Below are 22,453 nucleotides of genomic sequence, written 5' to 3'. Positions count from 1 at the left end.
GGGCCCAACCCCTCACCGGCCCCCACGCAGGCCCAGTGCCCTGAGACCAGTGGCGGGGCGGGGCCGCCTCTTGTCTGCCTGATGGACAGGGCTGTTGACCAATAAGAATGCGGTAATGCAGGCGGGAGGCGGGCAACTCATGTGACGGGCAGGCGGGCCAGCCAATCAGGCGTGGCAGGAAGAGGGGCCGATTCTGGAAGCCATTACGCCAGTGCCGCAGGGCGGGGGCCGTTGCGCGGGGCAGCCGGGCGGGCGCCGTACGCAATTTGCGTATCGTTGGCGGTGCCAAAGGGGGAGCGGGGGGGACCGACCCCTCCGGGCCCTGAGGGGCCTCGGGGCCCCCCTGTTGTCCCCGGCCCCGGGGGTGGGGGGGCCCTGCCGCCCCTCGGCCCTCCCCAGCGTCCCCCAGGCCCCCCCCAGGTGTGACCCCGTGCCCCGTCCCCGCTGCCCCCCATGGCCATGGCGTCGCCGCCGGCGCCCCCAGCCAAGAAGCGGAAGATGAACTTCTCGGAGCGGGAGGTGGAGATCATCGTGGAGGAGCTGGAGCGGGGAAAGCACCTCCTCGTCAACCACTTCAACGCGGGCGTGCCGCTGGCCGCCAAGGCCGCCGCCTGGCACGACATCCTGCGCCGCGTCAACGCCGTCGCCACCTGCCACCGCGAGCTGCCCGAGGTCAAGAAGAAGTGGTCCGACCTCAAGACCGAGGTGCGGCGCAAAGTGGCCCGAGTGCGGGCCGCCATGGAAGGGGGAGGCGAGAACCAGAACGGCGGCGACAACGGGCCCGAGGGCGAGGACCCGGCGGGCGCCGCGGCCGCCCCGGTGATCCTCACCCCCATGCAGCAGCGCATCTGCAACCTGCTGGGAGAGGCCACCATCATCAGCCTGCCGAGCGGCGACTGCGGCGCGGGTGACGGGAGCGAGATCCCCATCACCGCGTCGGCCACCACGGTCACCCTGACCCAGAGTGAGTGCTGCACCCGCCGGAACGCTCTGGGCTGGACTGGAGGGCCGCACAGAGACCCTGACACCCCCCTGCGAGGAGACCCCGAGCCTCGTGTGGGGACAGAACCACAGAATGGTTTCGGTTGGAAAGGACCTTAAAGAGCACCCAGTTCCAACCCCCTGCCATGGGCAGAGACACCTTCTACTAGACCAGGTTGCTGCATCCAGCCTGGCCTTGGAACATTTCCAGGGATAGGGTGCCCACAAGTTCTTTGGGCAGAGAGAAACCCCAACAAAAAGAAATACCCACATCTCTGTAATGAAATGCTCCTCCCAGTCTGCCCTTGTAGTGTAGGGGAGTGGCCACAAGACACGCAGGTACTGAAAGTCAGCTTTGACAGCTGGACTCAGCCCTAAGGATAAGGGAATCAAGGATCCTTTGCACCTTGGGAAATTCTTCAGTAGCTGTCTGGGAACAAAAGCACAGGGAAAAACATCTTCAGGGCTGATTTTCCAGCATGCAGTTTCCCAGAGAGCAGCTCTTCTACCGACAGGGGCCATTCGGGGTCTTTGCTGTTATGTCAGTCAGTTAATGCTGCTTGGAAAGATTGTTCTAAACTGGAGATTGAGAAATTATATTGTCTAGACAGATAAGGCATTCCCTATTCCTTTGGATTGTACAGCCGAGAAGGAAGCTCGACTGAGGGTGGAGTAGACTTAAATAGGTCATTTTGTGCACTGCTGGCCATTGTATGTTATCTCACTGAACAGGCCTTATTCCTGTGATATTCACTGAATAGTCCTATAGATAAAAATCCTGTATCACAGCTACTCCTGACTCCCTTTCTGTCCTTTGTTCTCAGTTCCTGCAGAGACAACCTACCACAGTCTGGAGGACGGGGTTGTGGAGTACTGCACCACGGAAGCCCCCACCACCGTCACGGCGGAGGCGCCCTTGGAGATGATGGCCCATCAACACGAGGTGTCCGCCAAGCCCCAGGAGCTGAAAAGCCGCATCGCCCTGAACTCAGCCAAGCTCCTGCAGGAGCAGCGAGTAACCAACCTGCACGTGAAGGAGATCGCCCAGCACCTGGAGCAGCAGAACGACTTGCTGCAGATGATTCGCCGCTCGCAGGAGGTGCAGGCGTGCGCCCAGGAGCGGCAGGCACAGGCCATGGAGGGGACGCAGGCAGCGCTGAGTGCCCTCATCCAGGTCCTCCGCCCCATGATTAAGGACTTCCGTCGATTTTTGCAGAGCAATACACCCAGCCCATCGGTCACCACTGACCCTGGCCAGACAGGGCAGCAAGATGGTATGATCCAGTGAAAGAAACAGTGATGGGAGGGGAGCTTTAGATTGATGTTAGGAAAAATTTCCTCCCTGAAAGGGTTGCCAAGCCCTGGCACAGGCTGCCCAGGGCAGTGCTGGAGTCACCATTCCTGGAGGGATTTAAAAGATGTGTAGATATGGCACTTGGGGACATGGTGGATGTGGCAGTGGTGGGGAAACAATTGAACTCAATGATCTCAAAGTCTATTCCAAACTAAACAATTCTGTGATTCTGTGGGATATCTGCCATGCTAAAAACCTACCCATGCTGGCAGAGGACACCTGGGAGCAAGGGGTGCTGCCTCTTGTCAGTGTGAATGGCTCCCTTGGAGTTTGGCTGAGTCTAAACAGCTTTCTCTGCTAATCTTGTGCTAATCTGCCTTTTCAGACTCTCATACTGAGCCATAGCAGGATGTGTAATAAGCCAGCAACTTAACATGAATTGCTTTAGTTCCTCAAACAATAGATTTATTTTTTTTTTAAGTTATTTTTTAATTTCTGTTTGGAAAAAATCTGTCCTAAGTATTTTACCTCTCTTTTTGTCTCTCTCTCGAGATCTATAGCCTTTAACTGACTTCTAACGTGGAGAGTTTTGTCGGGATATCAGTGCTGCAGCTGCTAAGGTACAGTGATCGTGAACCCCTGGTGCACACAGTGAATGCATTTCTGGCTCTTGCTGGAAGCATTTACTGGAAACATGGTACCGGATGTGGTAGAACCTTCCCTCTGCACTGAGAGCTATGGATCGTGGAGCAGCGTCACATCCTGCCCATGCAGACTAGCACCGAGCCTCTGTGCATTTTAAGTCCCACCTACCTGCCCTGAGGATCCCAGTGGGATTGAAACAGTGTATTCACCTCATGTTTTATCTGTGTGCAGTCATGAAATTTCTCTATCAACTTGGCAGATGTGATGAAAGTTTCATGTCTTGGGTACCAGAAACTCTCCTGGGATACATCTTGGCAATGTCTTTATTTGTCACAGCATGAACACCCAAGGGCGTGGATGAGTTTCACTGGGGTGGATGGAACAGTGAAACTCCATCTCTGCTTCATCTGCATAGTTTGTCACCTCCCGAATACCTTGATCCATCAAAGTGGACCTGGACTAAGGTACTGGACTAAGCTGCAGCCACACAGGAATTCCCAAAGTTGAGGAGTTTGTCAGCCACTGATTTGAGTGAATTTTGGGGCATTACTTGGTTCTGCTGCCGGTGGTGTTTGTTTTGTACTGTTTGGGAGCTGGAAGCCAGTCCAGCCATTCCGTGTTTGTCTGCTGGCTGGCCTCATCCTGAGAAACAGAGCTGAGGTTCTCCTCACTATTCTATACCGTTATACAGGGTGAAACAACATTACAGCCACTTCTGAGGCATTCAGGCCATGGGGCTTGGTCCTTTAATGAGAAAGCTTAATTGCACAGGATGGTCAGCATGATTCTCACAGACTTGCAGTAACTTCATGAACTTTTAGATTAAAGGTCCACTTGTACATGCATGGAAGAAAACTTAGGGAAAGAAAAAAGGAAGTGTAAGTCTTCTCCTTCTACCTTGCAAAGTGGCTTATGTTTTACAGGCTTGTGGCTTGCCAGGTTATTACTTTTGAAATGGAAGTTTTCCAGAGCTGGTAATTACTTGCTGTTAAGTCTCCTTTGGGGCTGACGAGGGAGTGAATTTGCACAATCAAATGAAACCTTTACACAGCCTTTAATGGGGAGATGCTGATGGGGGACCCCTGCTTAGAGCAGTAGGTGAAGAGGTCACTGCTGTCAGTCCCTGGCCTTTACTCATCTCCTCTTGTCTACAAATCTGATGGGGGAGAAAAGGACAACACAGTGCGAAAGGTTTGGTCCCTGGAAGACTCCCAACCCCTTGGGACTGACACCTCCAAGCTGAGTCAGGGTGGATCCTGCCGTGTCTGGCATCTCACCACATGAGTAGCACTTGCCTGACTCTTCCTCTTAGACTTTGTGGAATCAAATCAATTGCTGAATTGAAATTTATTTTTAGAGTGAGAACTATGTCGTATGTGTTGGTTTACCTCATTTGTGTAATGATCTCTCCTTTACAAATATGAATTTTAATAAAAAATACATTTTGGTAACCAGGCTGTTTTCAGTTCATTGGTGTGCACCAAGGCAGAAGTGAAAATGAGGTCATGACAACAACTTTGCAACACAGAATCCTCACTGTGAAGGGACCTAGGAGAGCTGTGAACAACCACGAGTCACAGTAGCTTTTCCTCTTGTTTGTGAACTTTGTGGCCTTTTATTTACATAACTACAGTCTTTTTCAAATAATAGCTTTTACAGGCTTACCTTGGAGCACGACATGTTTCAGAGTGTCTGACATATTACTGAAATATAGTAATCTCCCAAGTGCTCAGAAGATGCCACAATAGCCTAAATAATGGTAGAAATATCAGCCTTTGGGTTTAAATTGCAGTGTGCATTTTTTTCAGTGACTAAGCACTTCAGCTGTGTTGCTTTTCTGGAGGACTAAATATGTTGCCATTGGAACCACTCATTTTTCCTCTTTTCAGGATAAATTCAGAGCTTAGTCAAGCCAGCAGCATCCAAGCATGTGTTCTGTGTACAGATTTTTGTCTCGTTAAAAATATAACATTTTAAATACAGGGTGAACTGTGTGATTGAGGGGCTTGGTTTTTGCTCATGAAGTTGTCATCAAACTTGAAGGGGAACAGAGAAAAGTGTCCCTTAATGTTAAAACCAGGATGAATAGGTGAACAGGACACTGACACGGCAAACAAGAACACAGGACATTCAACTGAACAACCAGCTGATGTCCACACAGAACACAAGCTAAGGAGGAATATTTATAGATGTTTATTTGTTCTCCTCTACTGTTCTTTTTGTACCTAGAGATTTGTATTCAACATCCAGACTGGGAAGGAGCCATGCAGAGATGTTCTGCCACAGGGTGCCTTGGACATGGGGGTGAGCATCATCTTCCTGCCTACTGGGGAAAGGGAAGTTTGGCGGGGGACTCTCAATGGTGAGAAGAAAATGTTTGTGGCCACGGAGGCAATACCAAGCCACCAGGAGCACCGCTGCTCCCTCCGGAGCAAAGCTGCGCTCGCGATGTGTGCGGCTGCAGCCCGGCTTTCCAGGAGATGGCACTGCGCGCCGGGATCCCGAGCACTGCACCGTCCCAGGAGCCACCGCCGTCCTCCAGACCTTGCGGGATTCTGCTTGCGCCCTTCACTGGCAAATCTTTTCAGGGCTGAGAGCCTGGAGAGGAGGAAATTCGAAGGGCACAGCGCAGCTGTGAGATATCCATGGAAAAGTCATGATGCCTGGGGACTGAGACCAGGTCCCTCTGGTTCCCAAAGGCACGTCAGAGGACACTGAGACGTCTGTCTTTGGGATGAGTTCACTGCAGAACCGAATGGGCAAGCACAAGATTAAAAAAACACATTAAGTCCTTCATTATAAGCAAAGGGACAGGTTTTAAGGGTTTTTTTTTAGGACAGGTTTTAAGGTTTAGGACCGGTTTCAAGGGTTTTTAGGTTTTGGTTTTTTTTTTTACATATGTCAGTTTCCCACAAGTACAGTGCACTGCCATCACTGCATCGCAGTTCTGGGAGCAGATCCCCTCCAAGGGACAGACTGATATGCCCTGCACACTCGCCCAAATAACCTCTACTTCCTCCAGCACAAATTTAAAGTTTGTCAAGCCTGTTTTGGCAAAGCATCCTTCTGGGGATCTTTTGTGGGTTTTTTTCCTGTTGTCATGTGAGAGATTGTTGCCAGCAAGTATTGTCAGCAGAAGGGTGGTCAGGTCAGTGTGAAAACTGAAGCATTTAAGATTCTATGTCTTGCTTGAAAGCACCTGATAAGAAGCTTCCTGAGACTGAGGAGCACAGCTTCCAGCCCATGTTTTGAGTGGGGGAATGAAGTGGGTATCACCTGCAAATGAGTGCCAGATGTGCAGTGTGTGATTAACCCGAGGCAGAATCCCAGTGCCAGCAGGGACAGTTTCTTTCACCTCTGTCACCTGGGATCCCCAATTAGAGGTTGCTGTGTCAAGGAGGAACCACAGACTTACGGTTGCTTCTGATGTATTTGGGGTAACAGCAGCATTTGTGGGGTTGCAGTCAGTGGGACAGTCAGTGCCACAACCAGCAATTCTCTTGTCCAGCACAACACTGAAGGGATGGAAGTTGGGATACAGACACAGGATAAAGCTTGATAAACACAACAAGCCCTGAGGCAAAGCAGATTCCAAGTCTGCAGATTCTGGAAGGGGCAAACAAGATCCAGTTCCACCCAGAGACCTCACAGAATGAAGCGGAGAGTTCTGCTGCACATTCCCAGGGCACACTGAAGCAAACATGGAAACCAGTAAACAAAAAAAGCCAGGCAGCTGGATTTTCAGGTCTAGCCACATTTTCTGGGAAAGGAATCCACCAACTCCAGATTCCTGGGCTCCCTTTTTTCAATAACAGAATTCCCAGTGCTGGCAGGCCAGAAACTCACCGTGCAGGTGTGTCCTTTGCACATCCAACAGGAAACCCAGCCTGGCACAGAAAGTGAAACAGTTCCTGGCCTTTATGATGATGAGTTCAGTTAAATATGGAACAAGTGAAAAACACAAGCAGGTCAAAGTGCACCTCACAGCCTGTTATTAAGCTGAGAAGACGCAAGCTTGGAATAACTCCACACCATGGAATAATCCTATGCAATGGGGATAGGTACCCATTCCCCTCACAGGGTTTCCAGCTGCCTGCATGCTACAGCTGGCACTGCTGTGGTGTCTGCACCCCCTGCCCCATTTTGGGAGCTCCCTAGCCTGGACCTGCCCCTGGTTCTGGGGAAGGCACTCACGCACAGCTCCTTGGTGCAGGGCATTACATCCCACTCACAGCTCCAAGAACGCAGTAACAGCATAAAGTGACGTGTGATAATCTCTTTTTTTTGGATGATGAGGCTGAAAGCTCATTAAGGCCATTACAGCAGAGGCGACAGGTGTAACAGAGGAGAACCATTACTGTGTTTATGCTGTTACAGCAACGTGTGTAATTTAGTTTTAAAACTTTAATCATTTGGCTGCCATGACAAATGAATTAGTGTGATGATGCTTTCCAGAGGAAGATGCTGATGATGTAGTTTGCAGGGCTTGTGCATCTGGGATTCCCCTGGGATAAGACATAGGATTTGAAGGCTCACCAAATGCATTATAGGATCTACCTCACTTCACCTCACTGAGTTTTGTCCCTCCTGCATTTATCTCACCTTGTTTCTCCACTGCTGCTTTATCTCTGTCCTCAAAGCAGAGAGGAGGCAAGACGAGGCATCTCTGTTGGTGCTAACTCTCAGAGCACAGCTGCCATAGCCCTGGCCAGCCAGGCACACCTCTCCAGGAGAGCAGAGGTGAGGCCCAGACGTAACTGCAGAGCACAGACTGATAAAAATATCCCAGACTGATAAGACAGTGCCCTGAGCCAGCAAAAGTTGAGGAAGTGGTGGCGGCACTGGGGAGCGGCCTCAGGAAAGGCTTAGGTCAGGAAGAGCACAGGGCAGGGATGTGGCTGAGGCTCATGGAGCAGAGGTGAGGTGGCCACGGCCATAGAGAAATCCATAGGATGTGAGTCTGGGATGAGCAGAATCCATGTGTATCAAAGCACCTTGGTCACACCCCACCATGGCCAATGGATTGCACCTGGAGCAGAAAATAATATAAAGCCAGAGGGATGGTGGATGGATGAGGATATCCTACACCCACATTCCCTCTGTGGGAGGCTGGGACTAACCCACCCCCTCTGTAAACAGGAGCACTGTCCCTTTCAAACATGTGAATTTCTCCAGAAACAATTATGCAGCATAAATACAGCAAAATCAACAGGGTGAATTTTGAACTAATAAAGATTTAATCTCTCAGTCATGAGACTGCATTTGTTAGGAAAATACACATATCCCTGAGAATGCAGCTACGGTTGCTATACTACACACTGCTCAGCGGCTCGCTGGGCATTCTTCCAAATCCATTTATTTTTAACATCAGTCACATTATTCAATTAATTATAAAAACACTGAGGTTTTCAAGAGATGTTTCTGATAAAACTGCAAAGTAAATATGCGTGAGAACAGCAAGGATTAAAGTCTCTGTAAACTTTAGCATTTGAAGCTGTTGCTATAAACACAAGAAGCCCTCAAGAAGGTTATTTACCAGAGTGAATCACAGCAGATAACAGAGTCTCCTCCCACACACACACAGGGATCGTTTGTCCTTTACCTAGAGATGGAAGCAGAGCATCCACATGTCTGTCAGCCATGTGCTGGGGCATGAGAGGTGTGAGAACTGGGCTGGATTCTTCAAATGCCTTTGGTATTTCAGCATCATAGCTTGTAAATATCAAATATTTAGCGGGCTCTTTCCTAATAAGCTGGAAACAGAAATCAAAAAATGTCAGCCCATCTCCAGCAGTGCCTCAAAGCCTTGAAAACACCAGATAGGAATTGATGGAAGGATTCAAGCCTCACCTGTAAGAGCAGCCTATAAACCGTGCTGTTTCCTGGTGACTCCTGGTATGTCCTGTGATGGTTTCACTGTACCAATACAAAATGTTTTCCCAGTCCAAAGTCTGTGTAAGCTTAACCTGGTAAGCAAAAATCATAACAATGCATTTGGCTTGATCCAATTTTTCAGTTTTATCCAAGGACATTTCTGTGTACTTTTCCTAGCAGACTCTTTTTTTTTTTTTTTTTTTTTCTTCCCAAGGCTCACATTGTGGTGGAATTATTTGATAGCTCTGATATTGTCTGCATAGATGGCAGATTACAGGCAAGGAGTCTGGGCATCAAAGCCTGGCAGAGAGCAAGGACTCCCAGGCTTTCATCCAAGCTTTGCATATCAGCCTTGGGAACAGTTCCTCCCATATAAGCCTCAACTTCTCAGCCACAGAGGCTCTTGGGCAAACGCCTAAACTTTAAATCTAGGCAAATCACGTTGATGATTGCAGCCTCCTTCAGGACAAGGAGAGACATTTTGTTCTGCTTGCCCTTAAACAATGGAATCCAGACTAACCAGGGATCCCAGCCGCAGCGCTGGACGCGGCAGCAGCACATAATAACAGGGAGCCATTCTGATGAAGGGATGTGCCCCACTGGTTGCCACATCTCACATGTGGAGGGTGAGATTCCAGCTCTGGGCTCTGCCTCGTGCTGCTCCCCAGGGCTCCCTCCTGCTCCCAGCCAGGCACTGCTGGCCTGACCCACAGCCACTCTGTGGTATCCCGAGGGGACAGGATGGCCACACCGCTGAGCGGCCTGAGGAGCCATATGCCTGCAGCCATGGGACATGCTGATGAGAGGGATGTCACCTGGAGCTGCTTGGGCACTGCGACAAGCCAGGGGAAGGGTTCCTGGCTGTCAGGAGGATGCAGAGATGACATCTGTCACCAAACCAAAGAATGGGTCAGGTTGAAAGGGTCCATGGTGGGTCATCTTGCCCCATTTTCCTGCTGAAGTAGGGTCATCCCAGAGCACATGGCACAGGATTGTGTCCAGACAGTTCTGGAGTATCTCCAGTGAGAGAGACTCCACAACCTCTCTGGGCCAGTGAGCAATCATTGCACAGGAAAGAAGTTCTTCCTTATATTAAGGTAAAACTTCCTGGGCATTGCTTTCTGCCTATTGCCTGTTGTCCTTGTGGTTGGCACCACTGACCTGAGCCTAGCTTCACCCTCTTGGCACTCCATTTTAAGTATTTAAACACATTAATGAGGTCCCCTCTCAGTTATCTCTTCTCGAGGCTAAGCAGGACCACCTTCCTCAGCCTTTCCTCATAGCAGAGATGCTCCAATTCCCCAGTCATCCTTGTTGCCCTCCGCTGGACCCACTCCTAGGAGCGCCGTATGTGTCACGTTAGATGACTCTGCCATCACCTCGGCCCCGGCAGGGACACCCCAACCGCAGCCCCCTGCCATCCCCTCAGCTCCCGTGCCAGCTGGGGGCTGCTCAGCCTGCAGAGGGGCTCCAAGACATCCTGTAGGGCGGGGAGCCGAGCGCCCCAGCTCCCGCTGAGGGGACACCGAGGACCGCGCTTCCCGCCCACCCCCTCAGCCGGGGGCGGGGCTTGTCCAAACCGACAGCCCTCTCCTCCAATCCTCGCGCTCTCCTCCCCGCCCCGTGCCGGAGCAACCAATCACTGCCTCGCAGTGCTCAGCCCTCCTCCTTGCTGCTGTCCAATCGGACGGCGCCGCTCGCGTTCTCTCGTCTCGGGGGCGGGCGGGTGTTACGTGCTGTCGGTATTCCCGAAGCGCGGCGGCGCCGCTCTCCCCGCCCCGCGCGCTGCCCGCGCACCGCCTGCGCCGCTCCCCCCGCGCACCGCCTGCGCTATCGGCGTAGCGGCCGCAGTTGGCGTAGTGCGGGCAGAGGCGGCCGTGTCGGGGAGCGGCGGCCGCCGTGCGAGGAGCGGGCTGGAGGAGCGGGCAGGGCCGGGCAGGCACCGGGCCGGGACCGCGCCGCAGGTCAGTGCAGGGCGCTGGGAAGCGGGCTGAGACCTTCCGTAAGGCAGCTGGTGATGGGGGGCCGGGAGAGGGGTAAGATCGCGCTGCAGCTCGGTGCACGGGCTGGGAGGGTGCTGAGCCCGGGCTGCAGCTCGGTGCACGGGCTGTGGGGCCGGAGCCGGGCTGCGGCCCGGGCATGGCTCGGTGCTTGGCCCCTGGGGCTGGGCTGCAGGGCGGTCGGGGGTTCAGAGGGACAAGAGATGGACTAAGATCTGGGCACAGCTGAGTGCCCGGCTGGGACAGGGAGCTGGGACCTGGGCACAGCTGAGTGCCCGGCTGGGACAGGGAGCTGGGACCTGGGCACAGCTCAGTGCCCGGCTGGGACAGGGAGCTGGGACCTGGGCACAGCTCAGTGCCCGGCTGGGACAGGGAGCTGGGACCTGGGCACAGCTGAGTGCCCGGCTGGGACAGAGAGCTGGGTCCTGAATACCATTCAGTGCGTGACCCTGGAGTGCCAGGGGACAGGCTGTGACCTCACAGTAGCCGAGGCTGAGACCTGGCAGCAGCTCGGCGCAGGGGCAGGTACTGCTCGTGGTGTGGAGCATTGACCCGTCTCCCCCCGCTCTGCTCCGAGGTGTCTGCGGGACAGCAGAACCCCCGGGGAGGTGCCCGGGCCCTGGCAGTGCCAGCTGGGTTCTCCTGCAGCCACCGGGCAGGAGAGGGTCTTTAATCACCCACGCAGGCAGCTCCTAGAATCAGTGAGGATTGTTTACTGCCCGGTGTTCATAACCTTGTCCCTTTGAGATGTTAATCAGCTCCTGCCTCCCTGGTTTAGGTGTTTTGTAAATGTGTAACGAAATCGCTGTGTGCAGCCCCAGATCTGAACTGAGCAGGGCACAGCTCCGTGCAGAGCCGGTGCCGGGGGGAAGGCAGCATTCCCGGTGGGCCTGGCCATTGGACAGCCCGATGACCTGATTCGGTTGTTATGCTGTGTAATCTGGAGCAGGCTGCTTGTTTTTTTCCCCTCTCTGCTGCTTTCTCCATTTATAAGATACAGGTGCTAACACTTAGGGCTGGTTGGAAATGCAGGAAAGAAATATATTTTTGATTTCTTGAGATGGTTTTTCCTTCCTCTTGTTAGACTACGTGTTAGAATGATCTTGCGCTGTAAACTGCTTCTAAATATGATGACTGAAAATAGAGCAATTTTTTATTAGCTGCTTTGCAAAACAGAAATTACAAGGGGGATGACAGCAGTGAAGCTTGCCCTAGGCAAAAAGGGGAAAGAGGATGTTGGGGCTGGGCTAATTGGGGCCATACCTCTTCAGACTGGAATGAGTCTGGACTGAATATTACCTATCCAAACAGGTTTTAGAGCAGGAGGAGGAGCCCAAGACTGGCTGGAACTAATTTACTCATTTCCCTCCCAAAGGCTGACCCAAAGACCTGTATCAAAGAGTTGCACAAGAGATAGAGACTGGAAGCTCTTTGAATGTGCTGCCTGCAGACTTAAGGCCTCTCTGGGGACTCAAGATGACTTCTCACAAGAGATGCTTTCAGGAGGGATTGTGCTGAAGACAGAGCACTGCAGCCTCTAACTGGGACAGCTCCTGCTGGTCTGGAGCTGAGACCCAACTTCCCTCCCTCCCTTTTCCCTTGGAGATGTTGCAGAGATTTAATCTGACCTGTTCCTGCTCACCTGAAGCCTGCCGTGGCGATGATCCCACAGCCAGATACGACCACCAAAGAGAAGAGAATCATGCGTTTGAAGCTGGGCCGTTGTAACTGAACTGGAATTTACTCCCTGCTTGTGCTCCCAGAACGACTGCCCTTCCTCTGCTTGTCTGTTTGTGCTGTGAGCCACTTCTCCCTGATCGTCTTTGGAATTCCTGAGCTTTCCACGCTGAATTTGCCCATGGCTTTCCTGATGAAGAAGAAGAAATTCAAGTTTCAGACAAGTTTTACTCTAGAAGAGCTGACTGCTGTCCCCTTTGTCAATGGGGTTCTGTTCTGCAAAATCAGGCTGCTAGATGGAGGAGACTTTGCTAGTTTATCTAGCAGGTAAGACCCTGTCTTCAGACTTGCTGCCTGGCTTTGCTTCTTTCCCTGGTTATTCTTCCCTTGAGTGGTTTAGCATATGGCAACCACTTGCTTGATGGGATTTTAATAGTTCTGTTGTAGGGCCCCACATGCCATATCATTCTCCGGAGCAGGGGAAGTACATAGCTGGAGAGCTCTGAACCTGGGTGGTGTTGGCTGACTCGAGCTGGATTGAATTTTTCAGAGATGTGGGGAGGGAGCGGGAGGTCACTCCCCTGAAAGGGGATTAAATCCTCTCTTCTCTTTCCCCCTCCTCCTTGCCCAAGTTCTCATACACTGTTTCAAACCCTGTTCTGTATTGCCTTCATGCTTTACTTGAAACTCAGCTCTGTAGGAAACTATGTCTAAGCAAATCAACCCTTCCCAACTTTGCTCTCCCCTTTTGATACTGAATTTCTCTTCTTGATAAGGGTGGAAGTAGTTTGTTTTGCGTTGCAAATTGCTGTGCAAGGGAAAACTGCTGCCTGGAGTCAAAGTTGTCAGTGTTAAAGACCCAGTTTATCTCCTTGAATTGATGCCATTGCACTTCAGAGCAGCAGTGTTTTCTATGTCATGTTGGGATCGTTCTGCTACACATCTTACAAGGTTCTGCCATCCTCTGTTAGCATTTCTCTGGCTGCTTCAGGTTGGTCTGTCCCCACTCTTGTTACTAATTGCTAATAAAAACTTGCTTTGTTTCCAACTATGCACACAGATTATCACAAACAGTATGCAAACACAAATTCCACAACAGCCCAGACTTGCTTTCTGCTTCAAAACATGAAGGAAGCTTTCAGTGGCTTTCCAAACTTGTTTTTTTACTTTCCTAAGTGACTGCTCAGTTTTAAAGCTACAGGATTAGTTTGTGCTAGCTGTTAACTGCTTTATGCCAGGACTAAAGCCTGGTTGGGTCTGGTTTTCCTCTTTATATTGCTGTGTACTGAGCTTTCTCATTTCAGGAGTGAAGATTTTATTGGGCAAGCATAAAACATTTGTCTTGCAAACAGAATTGTTAAGGCAGTGCTCAAAGCTTGGGTTTTTTTTCCAGAGGCACGATGCAACTTCATCTGAAGTCCATAGAAGCCAAGGGTGTGGAACACCTCCAGAAATGGACTTTGAATTAATTTCTCTTTTGAAGAAAATCTATCAAAAGAGCTTTTCCTTAGTGTTCTCCCCTGAGGCTAGATCCTTGGGTTTGGTGGAAGTAGTTTATCTAAGGAATTCAAACAGTATGTGAACTTGGAAAGAAATTAACCCTTCCACTTCCTGGAGCCATAACAGAATAAGTGGCACTGGAGGGTGTCTCAGAAAAAGCCTGTGCAGAGAAATGTCCATCTCCCTCTCCTTGTTGTCCCTGAAAGCAGCTTCTGGGATTTGCTGGTGCTGCCAGCCGTGTGGGTTGTTTTCTGAGCTGGCTGGGGTTCCGTAGTTCGCTCAGCGTTGCAGATGTGTTCCAGCAGCAAAATCAACTGTAATTCAAAACCAAACACATACATAGCTCTGAAACGAGCAAAGGCAAAGAGGGCTGGGGGGTTTCCCGCCTTTCCCCCAACCTGTCTGTGCTCTAACTGAAAGCACATGGAAACCTGTTCCTGCTTGAAAAGTTATGGGTCTCAGTGGTATTGAGTCATTTGACCTTTTCCAAATATTTTTCCCTGTTGCAGTTAGAGAAACTTCAGGAGGGATGAATTTCCAGAAGAGTTACTGTGTGGAGAGGCTCCTAGGTCATGCCTTGGCTTTGCTCTGTGCTCCTCTCTTCATTTCTATCACCTTTTTGATACTCACTGGGAAAGATTAAAGGAGAGGAGATACTGTATAAATGTTGTGTTAGAAATCTGTAAGTTGTTTAGAGTCTATGATTGTTTCTCTGAAATCAACTGCTTCCAAAACTGATTGGGTTTGAGGTTGTGATGTCTGGCAGGTAATCTCTTGTGATCTGCTTATGTCCAAAATCTGGTGTTTGCTCTGCAATCGATTTGGGCTTCTGTGATCTGGGCTATTTGGAGGTCGGTGGCTGCGATTGAGCTGAGCTGTAGCTCTTCATGACCATGAGTTTTCAGAGAACTGATCTGAATAATGTATCCCACGTCACCTGGAGTCTGTAAACTGAGGTTAGAAGCAGGTATAGGAACTCTTCACAGGAAACATTAAATCAGTTTTTATAGTTGTCTTGCGGAAAGAGGAGTGTTACACAGGAACCTCCAGAGACTAATTTTTCAGGTTATTTACAATAAGCTTACTTGACACCTCATGCTTGTCTGTGGCAGGAGGTGGGAATATGATATTCCCAACGAGTCCCAGGTGGCACTGGGATCATTTTGACCTGTGGGCAAGGCAGAAGCAGCAGCCTGTGCTGCTGGCTCCCATCAGCCTGTCCTGGTCCCAAGTCCAGCTCAGCCTGGGTTGCACTTACAGACCTGCCACAGCTGGTGCTCAGGGTCTGGTGGGACACACACTGGGCTGATGGGAGCCCAGCGTGATTCCCAGACTGCTCACACTTCTGGCTGGAGGGGAGCCTGTCTGAAATGTGTTAAGACTAAATGCTCTTAGGAATTCAAGGATGTCTGGAAAAGGTTCAGGTCCTGTCAGCATATTCAGCTTTGGGGATCTGCCTCTCCTGGGTTTTCTGGTTTGTTTGGGTTTTTTTAAATTATTATTTTCTTGCAGGCAAGTACTCTTATTTCCAGTCTTCCTGTGGTCAGGCCTTGCATTGAACTATAGGTATTTTAATGACTAAAGTTTCAGCTGTAAATATCTTTTTGCTTGTCCTTTCCTCTCCCTTTGTAAAGTTTCTTTAGGCTGTTCTGGGACTTCTGAGGAATAAAACTCACAGGTTTCAGTTTACAGTGCTCTGTGTTTAAAGCATCTATTGTGTCTCTGGGTTTTATCACCTTGCAGTTGGATTACAGAAGGTGGGCATCTGAAAAGACATCTGAGCCAGGTGTAGGCCAGGCAAATGCTGTATTTCCCAATATATTGAGAAGTACCAATATATTCCTTGAATATTTTTAATCCAGATACTTAAATAGCACAACCACCAGTGAATTCAGTTGCCTCCCAAGTATGTTTAAAAATAGCAGGCACAGAGAAGTAGGGATGTATTCATGGCAACCGTTTTTGTGGAGCAGGTGGGCGGCTGCATTTTGTACCAGTTTGAAGCTTTCTGGGGGGTTGTGCAGCTTCGTTCCTAGAGAGATGAGACAATAAATTCATGGGGAGGTATCCCATCCATGGATCAGCGCAGGCAGGAGACTGGGTGTCCAAATGAGTGCCTAAAGCTAAAGGCTGATGTAGTAAGTTCATGTGCATCTTTGGGTGTCCCAGAAGAGGAAGACTCAATTAAATTCCCCCTCTCTGCTTACAGTTCATGTTGAGTGACAGCCAGATGCTCTTTGCCTTGGTGCTGAGTGATTTCTGGCTCTGTGTTGGCAGCGAGCATTGCTGGCACACAACGTGAAGGAAGTGGAAAGCCAGGTGTTATCCACAGACTCCTGACACCTCATCCTACATTGTTCTGTTAGCCTGCCAGCAGTTTCACTCTGGTATTTCTGGATTTGAAGGAAGGGATTGTACTCTGAAAGCCCCTGTCTGACTCTAGAGAAAAGACTGTTTTGCATGAGTTGAGCAGCTTTGAGGGCATTTCCCACCTTCCTCATTGTCTTCTGAAGGCACCTCAGACTGTATTTTTTTTTTTTGAGACCATGCTTTTGCAAGCATCTGCAGCATTTCAGTTTGGTTTTCTGATCCTGGCACTCGTTGCAGCAGTTTGAAACAATTCATGTAGCTTGTCTCCTGCAGCCCTGCCCTGTTTGCATGTGGGCTCGATCTGGGAAGACCTGACCCTGTTGGGGTGGTCTGACCTCCAAATATGTCAGTGCTGCAGCCTGAACCCACAATGTTCTTAGCCTTGCAATTTTTGAGTCAGTATGAAAGGCCACTTCCTGCACTGTGTACTTGATTTATTTTTTGGGGGTGTAAAGCTTCATCCAGAATACCAAAGAAACACTGATATTTGGGAAGACACCTCACACTGACAGCTCCTTGTGGACTGAGGTCAGCTTTTGTGCAAGTGTGGCTCTGTCATCATCGTGTAGGCACAAATGAGCTACTTGCTTTTGGCAGCTGGTGGGATAAAAAGCATCGTAATGCCTTAGTGATAAACAGAACTTATTCACTACTGTAGGACATAAATAAAGGAGAGAAGCATTGCCCTGCTAACATAGGGCTGGTGATTAAAAAATTTTTGTGAAGGGAGGTGCAAGTTGTGCCACCTCCAGAATGCAGCTCTTGATGGTGGGAGTTAGAAATCAACTACTTCACTGTCTTTACATAAATAGTCATTGTGCCTGACACTTCAGGTAATTAAGCTGACCATGTTTCGCTTTTTTCAGACTGGAAAATCGTTAGCTGCTTGTTTAATCAGAGACTGAAAGACTGGTTCAGCCTGGTTGAGATCTGAATCTTGACTTATGTCTGCCTTAAAAAACAAAGGTTAGGTAACTAAATAGTTTCTTCTAGAGTCCCCAGGAGAAAAGAAAACCGGCTGTAGTGAAAAGGGGATCAGTTGCTGAGTGCTGCCTTTTGATTCCAGTGGGATTGTCACGGTTTAGTAGAGCAAAGAACTTGATTGTGACTTTAAACTGTTCTCCCAGTTCCCTATTTTAGGACAGTATGTGCTTGGCTCTATCCTCTGCTAGAGCATGTGGTGTGTTAACGTATTTTAAAAGTACTTTTGTTGCAAATGTGTCTGGAAATGCAGACCTTCCCTACATGTACAAATATTCCTATTATACAGATCAATAGACTGTTTTCATGCTCCAGAGCAGCTTCACATAACATCCTTCCTTCCTGGCAGAGCCTCAGGAATAGGCTGGGGGTGTTAATGGAGAAGTGATTTGAATACAGTCTCTAGAAGTGATTTGCAATAAAACATGACCTATTTCAAGAAAAAATTCAAGCATAGTACCTGCAGTGCCTTACATTCTGAAACAAATACAGAGAATACAAAAAGGGGGTTCATTCCAGTAGTGCAGCTAAATGTAGGTGGCAGTTGTGAGAGCAGAAGCAGTGGATGAGGTTTAACCTCTCGCATATTGAGAGTGTTGGAAAAATTGCAGAAGTGATGGAGCACCACAAGGTCCCCAGCACAAACCATCTTAAGTTGTGCTTTGAGTTTGCAAAGCACTTCTCTCACCTTTTCTGGCCTCTGGCTGCTACACCTGCAGGGTCTGACAGACGCTTTGGAGCGGGTTGATTTGCTTTGTGCCATACTTGCCTCTTCCTGTCACCGTTCACCGCATCGAAGGCTGTCACAAGACTGGCAGAATTACGTTAAAACCTTCCTGCCACGGGGGCTGTATCCTGTAGAGTAAAGAACAGTCTCTGTTCACGGCCTGGCCCTGTCCTGCCTGCTGTGGCTCAGGCAGAGGCTGCTCTGCTGAGCAGAAGCTGCAGTCTGAAGCGCTGTAACCGATGCGCTGTGTGTACAGCATCAGTAAATACGTTCAGATACAGGCGGCTTTCAAACTTCCCCCTCATCGCTGGTTCTGAGCTGGCATTGCTTTGACAGCTGACTCTTAGCAAAGGCCTTATCTGTGTGACTTAAGCAGCCCTTGGCTCAGAAAAATTACTCACTGGAAATTAATGTTCTACTGGGAAACCAGGGCTCTGTGGCCCACTTAATTTGCAGGGTGACAATACCATCAGTTCTGGCTGAGAATCAGGGAAGGTAGGTGAGAGTGGCCCTGTTCCTTTAAGACATATATTTATTCCTGAAATACAGGGAAAATCCTAAAGGGCTTCCAGTCTCTTTATTCTTTGTGCTCTTGAGCTGCCATTAGGTTGACTCTAGCTTTGTAGCTGAATTTCTGAGGAATTCATGCATGCCTTCGGCAGCCTGTGGTCCCTCTGCACAGCGGTTGGTATTTTAATAGGCCGTAAGTTGCCAGTGGCAAGTTGTTCTGTTACCAGTTTCTATAAATGAGGCAGGTACGGATTTATTGCTTATTATTATTTTATTGCAGGAAACTACATCCGTTAGTGTTTCAGGAAAGAGCTCAATGTCTTCTCAGATCACAAACCTCCCTCACTTCAGGCCTGGCAGTGTGGGATGGAGAACTCTGCAGCATCCACCTGTGTGTGTGGCTCTGTGAGGCCTCATCCGTGTGAGGACAGGCGGATGTGGCTCTGTGTGTGACCTCCCTTCTTCAAACAGGATATGTTCTGCATCCTCTGTGGGCTGCCAGCTCTTCACTCTGCTTGTGGCCTACTCTGAAATGGGTCAGGAATTATTTCATAGCTGGGTTATTGTTTAATAATTAGAAGCCTTTGGAAGTTCCCTGGACCAACATTTGGATCTGCATATTTCTTCTGTAGCATCCTGTGAACTTGTGTCAGAAATTCGTGCTGTAAAGGTGATCATTTCAGGTGTTATTTCAGGATGTGTCAGCCCACCCCAGTACCAGCTGCTTGCCCTGCAGGGTGAGAGACTTTATTTTTTTCCTCTTGCAGTTTATTCATATTGTGCCAAGTGCACTTGCTGGGAGACACGATGCACGTCGCTGTTGTAACTCCGGACTTGGCATCATCATCCCTCTGGTACCATACAGTGGGACTCGGCATCTCATTTTAGGGCCTGGGTTTGAAAGGCACTTCCCACTAGACAAACAGTTGTGCCAGTGTTCGCTGCATGAACAGCCTTCTTGTTTGGTGTATTTTTAATCTGATGAGCAAGAAAGAGAATTGTTGTGCACGATTCGAAATCGCTGATTATCGTGGGTGTCATTGTCACGTGCTTCGCATGGGTCACCCCTGTAGCTTGGTGGATAAGGCCAAGGAGCTGGGGTGGAGTTATGGGGATGAGGTAGACAATGAAAAGGAAGCACATAGAGACTAAAGGATTGGGAGGAGGCAGGTGTGGAAGAGACAGGATGTTCTACATAAGCAGTAGCATATATAGAGGCCACACTCCCTGCGGAGAGCGAGTAGCTGAGCTGGCGGGAGAGCAGGATTATGCCTTTCCTTTGGCTGGACTTATCCTACCTCATTGGTGGGAGGAGGCCTTGAAGGAGGTCCCATATTGTATTAGGAGATAGGATGAAGCTAAAAATACTTTTACTGCTGTATGCTGTACTTTAAATAAGAAATTAACTCTGTTCAGCCTGAAAGCGCTGTGAGTGCTAACGTGGAAGGAAGGAAGAGAGTATGTGGATTTACTGTCCTGGAAGGGCTAGAAAGCTGCAGAACTAATTAGCAATGCAGCTTTAGAGACCTACAGAGGTCATGTGATTGAGTTGTCTTGTTCTCTGTCTGGTCACTTCTCTTTCCAGTCTTTAAGGGATAATATTGTTCATCAAAATAAAAATGCAGATGGCCAGGAGAGGAAGAAGAAAGCACTTCTCTGGAAAAAAAACCTGGCATAGAGATTTTTTTTTTACGTGGCATTGTATCAGACTTTGAGGCTTTATTTCTGCTTGAGACGGCCAAGGTGAGGTGGGTGTGGCATCATGGTGTTCAGTGGGTTTTTGTTTGCATCTGTGTAGGTTGAGGAGAGGGTTTCCAGTTTAGTTGTGTTTCCATCATGCCTATTTCTCCTGCTAGTTCCTGTTCTTCCCATCCTTGCTTAGGCTGTGCCTGCATGTCAGAGAATATGAGGGAGGCCGGTAGGATATTTATAATTCAGCAGTTTTTCCAGAGCCATTAATGCTCCGTTGCTCCGAGATGAAGCAATCCCATTTGCACTTAGGCAGCCTTGCTGTAACCAGTCAGCCCCGGCTAGTGCAGCGTCCTGCTTCCAGACTAAGCAGCAAGGCTGAGCAGAGGTAGTCTGCTTGCCTGTGTTACAGATTAATTATGCAGTAACCCCTCTGCAGGAAAGCTTTCCCTGGCTTCTGTCAGTGGCCTGTTCTGGTAACACCAGGATATTGCATCTATATAAATGTCAAATTCTTACAAGCGCAGTGCTGCTCGTTTGTACCTTCAGCAGCCTGCAGTGCTCTTTGCTGCAAGGGAAACTGTGCTGTGGAGGAGTGTATTTCCTACCACTATTGCTGTCCTTTGCTGCCTTTCTGCTTTGTTGAACACCCTTTTTGTGCTGGATAGGGAGTAGCTGATGATACTGTGGCTCCTGTTCTCTTTAAGGTCCATTTCTGATGTAGGTTTATAGTGATGACTTTTCCTGCTGTAAGTGCAAGTGCATCTGTTCTCTCAAAACAAACCTGCCTGTTGTTTTCCCTCCAGAAGTGATGCAGTACATCTCCAATGTCATTTGCTGTCAGCAGGGGAGAATCCAGGGAGCATGTCTGAATACAGCTTGTGGTGACAGCCACAGAGGAGGTAAAGCCTCAGTGATCCTCAGAAACCTGCTCCTGCAGTGGGATCCTGTGCTGACATCTCCCAAGGTCTTAACCAGCACTTGCTGCTGGCACTAAATGCAGAGCTCTCCCATATTCTGCCTTTAAACAAGATGTAATTTATGAAATTACCTTTCTCTCATTAGTGGCACCATGAGATATTGGTCTTCCTTAGAGAATTGTGTTTGTCTGCAGCTCTGGCTCCAGAGGGGAAAAATCAGCTCTAACTGCTGTGTCTCAGACCCTTTTATCTCCCCTCTTGCTAGCTCTGACACTGAAACTGGGGCAGAAGGGAAGGGAGAGATGGGAGGGGCTGAGTTAGGAGTCCCAGCCCATCACCACTAGTTCAGTGTTGAGTCAGGGGTCAACAAGTTTACTCAGCAGCCTCTTCTCATTTGCAAACCTCTCCTGCTGAGTGCCCTTTTTGCTGATAAATACCAGCAGTGATAGATATTGATGGAGGGGACAGAGGTTCAGGGAAAACATGTTTGAACCTTGTCCATAAAACCAGTCACCTCATTTGTACTGCTGAATGGTGCCTCTATAAAGGAGCCATCCCAAAAACACCTGTGTTGATCCTGGAATGAAAAAGTTGCTGTTAACATATAAAGCCCTTCTCCTGGGCTATTGTATTTGTTTTGAGTAAATGTGTACTCCATAGAAATGACTCATAGGGAAACACGTCTGAGCATGGTTGGGTGTTACCTCTTGGGTAACTAAGCCTACTTTTAGCACCAGGGTTGACATGAGACAGCTTATTTGCTGAAAGACTTTTCAGCATGTTTGAGCCAAATTGCAGTGATGTTACATCATACGATATTAATGAAATTATTCCAGAAATGAACTTGGCCTCATGTGCAGGTTAATTTGCACTATAAAGACCTCCCTGGTACAGCTACATTGGCAAACTCTCCCAGTTGAAGCAGGGTTGATATTGGCAAAAAAAGTCACTTAACTGTTCTGGCCTCATTATGTCTTCACGTGCCCTAAACCTGCCTTAGAGGCAAAAACATTCTGCACATCACTTGTGTTAGTGATGTTGTTCCTAGTCTTGTGTTGATTCCCTTCTGAGTTTTCATTTGCCGGTTTTACTATCCCAGCAAATCCTTGGCCTATTGAATTAACCCATGTCTGGATTTTTCTCATATTTGGGGGCAAGTGTTGATTTTTTTTTTTTGGTTTTGAAAGGTAACTTTTTTCTTTATAAGTGGCTTTTTCTTCATAAGAGCATCTTGTGTTCAAAGCTAGCTTTCTTACAGTACAGGCTTGTAGCCATGTCTTGTGCC

At 49.0% G+C, this 22,453-nt stretch overlaps 2 protein-coding genes and 1 long non-coding RNA gene across 21 annotated transcripts in view; 2 read left to right on the top strand and 1 right to left on the bottom strand.

The window, feature by feature from the left end:
• Positions 1-255: 255 nt before the first annotated feature.
• Positions 256-5,230, top strand: NAIF1 (nuclear apoptosis inducing factor 1). Of its 10 annotated transcripts, none has more exons than XR_008434465.1 (4): positions 256-964; positions 1,806-2,255; positions 2,836-3,384; positions 5,150-5,230. XR_008434465.1 is itself a non-coding variant. In XM_053962298.1 (4 exons), exons 1-3 carry the CDS (start codon positions 454-456, stop codon positions 2,844-2,846), a joined length of 972 nt encoding a protein of 323 aa, XP_053818273.1. In that variant the 5' UTR covers positions 256-453; the 3' UTR covers positions 2,847-2,895; positions 5,150-5,223. The 10 variants fall into 10 exon arrangements, 6 of the variants coding, with proteins under 6 accessions (XP_053818273.1, XP_053818272.1, XP_053818271.1 ...); XM_053962298.1 differs by having other exon boundaries at positions 2,836-2,895; positions 5,150-5,223; XM_053962297.1 differs by lacking the exon at positions 5,150-5,230 and having other exon boundaries at positions 2,836-2,895; positions 3,257-4,371.
• Positions 5,231-5,428: 198 nt separating this feature from the next.
• Positions 5,429-10,577, bottom strand: LOC128798602 (uncharacterized). 8 transcript variants are annotated; one of them, XR_008434475.1, is made up of 4 exons: positions 8,771-10,573; positions 8,523-8,673; positions 6,336-7,949; positions 5,429-5,663 (listed from the first exon to the last, which is right to left on the bottom strand). It is a non-coding gene; the product is annotated as an uncharacterized LOC128798602 (long non-coding RNA). The 8 variants fall into 8 exon arrangements; XR_008434473.1 differs by lacking the exon at positions 5,429-5,663 and having other exon boundaries at positions 5,800-7,949; positions 8,771-8,886; positions 9,315-10,577; XR_008434476.1 differs by lacking the exon at positions 5,429-5,663 and having other exon boundaries at positions 5,800-7,949; positions 8,771-8,886; positions 10,056-10,577.
• Positions 10,578-10,671: 94 nt separating this feature from the next.
• The window catches only part of EEIG1 (estrogen-induced osteoclastogenesis regulator 1), a 37,053-nt gene continuing 25,271 nt past the window's right edge, over positions 10,672-22,453 (top strand). The window contains exons 1-2 of one of the 3 annotated variants that reach the window (XM_053962291.1): positions 10,672-10,758; positions 12,170-12,798. In XM_053962291.1, the coding sequence (XP_053818266.1) occupies positions 12,653-12,798 (146 nt within the window). In that variant the 5' untranslated portion in view covers positions 10,672-10,758; positions 12,170-12,652. The other 2 variants (XM_053962292.1, XM_053962290.1) reach the window with 2 other exon arrangements.

The sequence above is a fragment of the Vidua chalybeata genome, chromosome 21 (genome assembly GCF_026979565.1).
Source record: "Vidua chalybeata isolate OUT-0048 chromosome 21, bVidCha1 merged haplotype, whole genome shotgun sequence".
In the NCBI taxonomy this organism is placed as follows: Eukaryota; Metazoa; Chordata; class Aves; order Passeriformes; family Viduidae; genus Vidua; species Vidua chalybeata.
Note: the sequence above shows the minus strand (reverse complement) of the source record. Positions and strands in the feature narration are given on the sequence as shown.